The 7,985-nt window shown below is 37.2% G+C and overlaps 1 protein-coding gene across 1 annotated transcript; it reads left to right on the top strand.

Moving 5' to 3' along the window:
• Nucleotides 1-362: 362 nt before the first annotated feature.
• zgc:66443 (uncharacterized protein LOC406856 homolog) lies at nucleotides 363-5,325 on the top strand. The gene is made up of 2 exons (XM_067373391.1): nucleotides 363-628; nucleotides 3,333-5,325. The coding sequence occupies exons 1-2, from the start codon at nucleotides 439-441 to the stop codon at nucleotides 4,142-4,144; spliced, it is 1,002 nt and encodes a 333-aa protein (XP_067229492.1). The 5' UTR covers nucleotides 363-438; the 3' UTR covers nucleotides 4,145-5,325.
• Nucleotides 5,326-7,985: the final 2,660 nt, after the last annotated feature.

Raw genomic sequence — 7,985 nt, 5'->3', positions numbered from 1 at the left:
AGCTTGGGCCCTGATAAGCGTGAGGGAGTGCAGTACATGATTAGCAAACTGTACCTATAGTGGTTTAATGTTGTTGCTAGATAACGGTGTATTGATGAACATGTTTCAGATGATGTCCAGTCATAAGGGTCACTTGACACTAAACATACAAATATCTCAAAACAATAAATTGACTAATTACAATAATAATCTTCACTCATTGATTTCCTTTCAAATATACAAACAGATTAAATTAGTATTGCAAAATATTTTGAAGATTTAATATCATCCAGAAATGTAAATATGCCTGCTCGTGCACGCTACAGTACAGTAGGTGGCAGTAATACCCATCTAGAGTCTGCGTACAGCTGTTGAAACGACAGGAGAAGAAGCAAGTGTAGTGAGTTGCTTTTATTCGCGTGTTTTATCGAATTAGTTTTCTTTTTCTACTTCGGTAAAATGTCAAGACTAGATAAGTTACATTCTAACCTGATGAAGCGAATGTCAATTGTCATTCGTGAGATTTGGGTGGAGGTGGAAGCGACGGTGAAGGACTATCAGAAGGAAGCAGCCCAAACACGATCAGAAAATGCGAAGCTGAAACAACAGCTGAGGGATGTGCTGAGGAGGAATCAGGCACATTTAAACGGTAAATTCACGCTTAAACGCCCATGTTGGGTGCATTTTCCCATCAACTGCAGTTTAATAGTAAAACGGACTGACACAGAAGCGTAGACGTTATTTATTTTCCACCAAGTTTCTGTCTCACCTCACTGGACTAACGTTAGTTTTTTCTGTCGTGTCCAGCAATTGCAATCATACAGCATTATCATTGTCTGTTGAATTGATATTCAATTTATTTGTAGAAAGTTAATAACATTTTTATATTAAGAAAAAGAAAGAAAGATGAAGGAGAGAAAGAGGACAGTGGCTAGAGCTGCAGGGCCATTCGGAAAAATGGTGTGAAAACTTGAACAGTCCACCATAATAATTCATCGTTTTTACAGATTATTTTTTAATTTATTTATTAATTAAGTTATATAATGTCCTTTTGTGGACGTGGATTTATCAACACAGGTAAAAATATAAAAATTTGCAAACCATTATAATTCTATTTAGGCTTTTATTCAAATGTTTAATTATGATGATATTGTATTTTGATTGCTTGATACGACAAGACCAGTGAGGTGAGAGAGTGGAAAAGAAATTTCATCTATGTTTATTAATGAATAATGAATAGAGTAATGAAAAAACACAAATCAGGTATGTACAGGTATATGTTCTGAACATATGCACTACAGTTCAAATATTCAGGGTTATTCATTTAAAAAAAAAAAAAAATATTTTAAAAATAGAAATAGTTTTATTCAGTGACTATTAATACATTTGAAATGATGCAAAATATATATATTTCAAATAAATGCTGTTCTTTTAAACTTTATTCATCAAAAATCCTGAAAAACCTATCATTGTTTATACAAAAAAACTATAATGTTTCTTGAGCAACAAATCAGCATATTAGAATGATTACTGAAGCATCATGTGACGCTGAGTAATCATGCTGAATATTCAGCTTTGCCCTTACAGGAATAAATTACATTTTAAAATATATTAAAATATAAAACAGTTATTGTAAGCTGTAATAATACTTAACACGATTATATTTTTACTCTATTTTTAATCAAATAAAGACCGCTGTGGTGAGCATAAGAGACTTAAAGGGTTAGTTCATCCAAAAATGAAAATTCTGTCATTAATTACTCACCCTCATGTTGTTCCACACCCGTAAGACCTTTGTTCATCTTCAGAACACAAATTAAGATATTTTTGATGAAATCCGATGGCTCAGTGAGGCCTCCATTGACAGCAAGATAATTAACACTTTCAATGCCCAGAAAGATACTAAAAACATATTTAAAACAGTTCATGTGACTACAGTGGTTCAATCTTAATGTTATGAACCGACGAGAATACTTTTTGTGCACCAAAATAACGACTTTATTCAACAATATCTAGTGATGGGCGATTTCAAAACACTGCTTCATGAAGCTTCGAAGCTTTACAAATCTTTTGTTTTGAATCAGTAGTTCAGAGTGTGTGTCAAACTGCCAAAGTCACGTGAACTATTGAAATTTCGAAACACTTGTGACGTAATGAAGCCTCGTTTACTGAAATCACGTGACTTTGGCAGTTTGATATATGCTCCGAACCACTGATTCGAAACAAAAGATTTGTAAAGCTTCGAAGCTTCATGAAGCAATGTTTTGAACTCGCCCATCACTAGATATTGTTGAATAAAGTCGTTTTTTAGTTTTTTTTTGGTGCACAAAAAGTATTTTCATAACTTCATAACATTAAGGTTGAACCACTGTAGTCACATGAAATGTTTTAAATACGTCTTTAGCACCTTTCTGGGCATTGAAAGTGTTAATTGCTGGCAATGTAGGCCTCAATGAGTCATCGGATTTCATCAACAATATCTTAATTTGTGTTCTGAAGATGAACAAAGGTCTTATGGGTGTGGAACAACATGAGGGTGAGTAATAATGACACAATTTTAATTTTTGGGTGAACTAACGCTTTAAAAACATGGAAAAAATCTTATGACCCCAAACTTTTGATTTACCAAGAAAAATTCTTTGTGTGTGCAAGAACAATAAGGCAAAAAGGCTCTTTCTGATTCTGATTAAATGGTTGTATAGACAAGCCACACCTTGTTTTTTTTTTTTTTTTTGAGTCTTCTAAACTAATTTCTGATTTCCATTCAATTTCAAATAACAGTTATAATTTTGGTGAGATAAATGTATAACTTGTAAGTCTCTTGTAAGTCGCTTTGGATAAAAGCATCTGCCAAATGAATAAATGTAAATGTATAACAATTCATAAAATTTGGCAATGATGGAGAACAGCTTTGCTTTTAAATTGTTAAATTGACAACCAAATAAACAAATAAATTCAAATGATTTGGTACATGAACTGTGATCTCATTGAAACAATGAAAATATGATGACACAAAAGTGCTTGTTATCTTGATTAAAGGAACAATGTGTTACTTGAATGCTTGTTAAGTGAAATGTATTTCCTCGATAGCGCTTTTAACTCTGACACCAAGCCGAGAGTCAAACAGGTTTCAATATCAAACAGGTTTCAGTGGGATAAAACGTTCAGCCATTACAAATATTTAGTTCCATCCACACCCAAAAAGGTCACTCTGTATATCCTTAGGTTGCTTAGACCTGATATATACTTATGTCGCATTTGATGAATATAATGACTCTAGCTTCTTTTAAAATGACCAATACTGCAACTAATAATAATAAGTACTATCATCCTTTCTTGCTTTCACCATACAGGACAAGTCCACTATATCTCACCTGATGAAGTCTCACCTACAGAATTACCATCACGTGGGTACAGGTCCCCAGTCGAATCAGAAGACCTGGAGGATCAGCAAACGGAGGCCGATGACCAGAGTCAAGATTCACCAAGTGAACAGAAGCCACGCATACTAGATGTCACTTCAGTCTGTAAGACCGAGGCAGAGGACAGGGAGCTAGCGCATCAAAAAAATGCAGGCGAACAACGACTCTTTCCTCAGTTCGACAGCTCGAGTACAGATGAGACGTGGGATGTGACCTCGCCCACCGTTTCGACACCGAGGATCAAGATTGAGCCCGAGGACACCATCATCACAATAACATCTTCAGTTACTACTACCCCTGCCCATGCCGGTCCGTATCAGGACACAGAAGCCGCACACCAGCTGAGAACAGCCAGCGACGCGTTGAGAAGACCGCAGCGAAAGGATCGCCTTCGTACACGGTTCACCAGGAGAGCATCAGCAAAAGATCAGGATCAAGATGGGCAATACAAGTGTAATAAATGTGGAAGGCAGTTGAAGGACTTTGCAAAGCTGCAGCTCCACAAGAAATTGCACGATAGGTCCTTCATCTGTCACTGGTGCGGCAGAAACTTCTCCAAGTTTGACTACCTTCGGATGCATATGCGCACACACACCGGAGAACGGCCTTACCGCTGCAACTGGTGCTCAAAGACCTTCAGCCAGAGCGGGAACATGAGGAGACATGAGCGCACGTGCCAGAGATTCAATGAAGAACCAGCAGCGCATACGCTAGAAGACGACCAACAGCTGTCCGCCGAGTGACGAGTGCATCATTGTTGCCGGATCGCTGCAGGCACACCTCGAGAAAGAACCTGTTATTGTCATAGAGAGCTTGATTTCCATTAGATATATTGGGATATTTATTTTATCAAGTATGTTAGAAGCTTCCATGTTACATAAAAATACAGAAGGCCGATATGCTGTTTGACTAACATTTCTATGACCTTTCCAGTCAATATGTCTCCAGTGCTTCACTTTTCCCCTTTGAGGAAGACCACTTTGTGTTTTGTACCATGAGTTACCATACTTCCAGACTGATGTTGACTTTTATAAATACTCCACAGAGAGCAGTATCCTTCCTGAAATATTTTTAGGCAGTGCATAACTATACAAATGTATATGTATAACTAGAAAGGAATGACTTTTATTATTTTACCATTATTTTTCCAGGCCTAAACATCATGATTTTTAAATTCCAGGTTTTCGGTGACTGCGGGAATCACTGAGAGGACAAGTTAAATATAAAATAGTACATAAGGATATGAATCGGTGTGGTAGAATGAACCTTAACATTTACTTACTGCAGAATTGTCAGAAGAAAATCATGTGATTTGAAAAGATAATGATTGTCAAACAGGTGTAAATGAGGAACTTTGTCGTATGTAACAACAGACACTTGAATAAACTAGATGAAATTTAATTTGACATCAGTTATTGTATCCGAGGAAATTTTAATGTGGCCATTGTGAGGATACTGTGTGTGTGTGTGTGTGTGTGTGTGTGTGTGTGTGTGTGCATAACTAGGGATACACGATTAATGTTGCCTTATCATTTTACATTTTTTACATTCTTGTCATTTAACACACATTGTTTACCCAAACATGTCAGTTCCAGCACTGAATCACCAGTTACTAACACTGAATTAAATGCATTTATAATGATTATTTTACTGGTAGTATAATTATAATGTAATTATGTCATACTGCATTTAGCATTCTTAGTGTGTTAGAGTATTCAACTCTATTGTACTGTATTTGTATTGTTTATTCAGTTCATCTTTCATTGTCTTGTCTTTCTGTCCCTGTGTTGTAGGCTATACCCCAGATTTCTCCCAGGCTCAATGGGTCCATTAATGTAAATTTCCTGTAAACAGTTAATCATGTAGATACCATAGTTACTAGAGTAATTGCTACTATTGTAAAACTGTATTAAATTAATGTTGTTCAAACAGTGTAAGAAGCTTTCAGAATATGTCTGTTAATTAATTTTTGACTGCAGTAATGACTAATACAAAGTCACCACAGATTTATAGCAGTAACAATAATTCCAGTTACTACAGCCATGTTCAAAAGTTGAGTCTGCTGCCTCAGTTTTTATGATGAGTTTGCATATACTCCAGAATGTTATTGTTACAGCTTTGGTTGTTAGCAAATGCACGACGAGGAAGATGAAGGAATAACAGTCTTTAATAAATCCACAGGCAAGGAAATCCACAAATGGCAAACACGAAACACAATCATACAATGAACGATACCGGACAATACTGAACTGAAAACACAAGACTTAAAGGGTTAGTTCACCCAAAAATGAAAATTCTGTCATTTATTACTCACCCTCGTGTCGTTTCACACCCATAAGACCTTCGTTCATCTTCGGAACACAAATTAAGATATTTTAGTTGAAATCCCATGGCTCCGTGAGGCCTGCATAGGGAGCAATGACACTTCCTCTTTCAAGGTCCATAAACGTACTAAAAACATATTTAAATCAGTTCATGTGAGTACAGTGGTTCAATATTAATATTACAGGGAGTGCAGAATTATTAGGCAAGTTGATTTTCTGATCATATTTTTTTCCAAGTACATGTTACCAATTCCAATCCACATCAATCTAAAAACAATATTAATGGTTTTTATTAAGATTGATGTGGATTGGAATTGGTAAAATGTGCTTGGAAAAAAAATATGATCAGAAAATCAACTTGCCTAATAATTCTGCACTCCCTGTATAAAGCACCGAGAATATTTTTGGTACGCCAAAAAAAATAAATAAAATAACGACTTATTTAGTGATGGCCGATTTCAAAACACTGCTTCATGAAGCATCGGAGCATTATGAATCAGTGTATCGAATCTTCTGTTCGGAGCGCCAGAGTCACGTGATTTCAGCCATTGGCAGTTTGAAACGAGGTCTGAATCATGATTCGATACACTGATTCATTTATGCTCCTAATCTTCAAGAAGCAGTGTTTTGAAATCGGCCATTACTAAATAAGTTGTTTTGTTTTTGGCACACCAAAAATATTCTCGTCTCTTTATAATATTAATATTGAACCACTGTACTCACATAAACCGATTTAAATATGTTTTTAGTACCTTTATGGATCTTGAGAGAGGAAGTGTCATTGCTCCCTATGGAGGCCTCATGGAGCCATCAGATTTCAACTAAAATATCTTAATTTGTGTTCCAAAGATTAACGAAGGTCTTACGGGTGTGGAACAACATGAGAGTGAGTAATAAATGACAGAATTTTCATTTTTGGGTGAACTAACCCTTTAAATACACAGACAAACGAGGTGGGTAATTGAACACAGCTGGTAGAGATAATGAAGTTGATCAGTAACTAAGGTGACAAGACTAGTGGTGGGAAATGGTGCAACACGGAAGTCCAAACAGGGTGAAGAGTGATCAGATGAATTGCACCTTAATCAACCATTTATTGGATCATCAGGAACTTCAAGGAGAGAGGTTTAATTGTTGTGAAGAAGGCTTCAGGGCACCCAAGAATGTCCAGCAAGCAACAGGACTGTCTCCTAGCCTCAGGATTGGGGCACCACCAGTGCAGAGCTTGCTCAGGAATGGCAGTAGGCAGGTATGAGTGCATCTGCATGCACAGTGAGGTAAAGACTTGGAGGATGGCCTGGTGTCAAGAAGGGCCTCAAAGAAGCCACTTCTCTTCAGGAAAAACACCAGGACAGACTGATCTTCTGCAAAAGGTACAGGGATTGGACTGCTGAGGACTGGGGTAAAGTCATTTTCTCTGATGAATCCCCTTTCTGATTCCACCTTGTTTGGGGCATCCAGAAAAAAGCTTGTTTGGAGAAGAAAAGGTGAGCGCTACCATCAGTCCTGTGTCATGCCAACAGTAAAGCATCCTGAGATCATTGATGTGTGCTTCTTAGCCAAGGGAGTGGGCTCACTCAAAATTTTTTGCCTAAGAACACAAGCCATGAATAAAGAATGGTACAAAAACATCCTCAGAGAGCAACTTTTCCCAACCATCCAAGAACAGTGACGAACAATGCCTTTTCCAGCATGATGGAGCACCTTGCCATAAGGCAAAAGTGTTAACTAAGTGGCTCGGGGAACAAAACATCAAAATTTTGGGTCAATAGCCAGGAAACTCCCCAGACATTAATCCCATTGAGAACTTGTGGTGAATCCTCAAGAGGTGGGTGGACAAACAAACCCCCCCCACAAATTCTGACAAACTCCAAGCATTGATTATGCAAGAATGGGCTGCCATCAGTCAGGATGTGGCCCAGAAGTTAATTGACAGCATGCCAGGGTGAATTGCAGAGGTCTTGAAAAAGAAGGGTCAACACTGCAAATATTGACTCTTTGCATAAACTTGATGTAATTGTCAATAAACACTTTGACACTTATGAAATGCTTGGAATTATACTTCAGTAGGCTATACCATAGTAAAATCTGACAAAAAGATCTAAAAACACTAAAGCATAAGACTTTGTGAAAATTAATATTTGTGTCATCCTCAAAACTTTTGGCCACGGCTGTACGGTCTTTAAGTGGAAACTGGTTATCATGATGGTTTATTTTTGCAGAGCTGTCATCAGTGTGTGTCAGCCCATACACATTGTCT

Source organism: Chanodichthys erythropterus, chromosome 3, assembly GCF_024489055.1.
Source record: "Chanodichthys erythropterus isolate Z2021 chromosome 3, ASM2448905v1, whole genome shotgun sequence".
NCBI classification, from domain to species: Eukaryota; Metazoa; Chordata; class Actinopteri; order Cypriniformes; family Xenocyprididae; genus Chanodichthys; species Chanodichthys erythropterus.
Note: the sequence above shows the minus strand (reverse complement) of the source record. Positions and strands in the feature narration are given on the sequence as shown.

Coding starts and splice junctions, on each gene's coding strand:
- zgc:66443 (XM_067373391.1), top strand. CDS start 439: ATGTCAAGACTAGATAAGTTACATTCTAACCTGATGAAGCGAATGTCA. Junction 629..3,332: donor GAATCAGGCACATTTAAACG/GTAAATTCACGC, acceptor TTCACCATACAG/GACAAGTCCACTATATCTCA.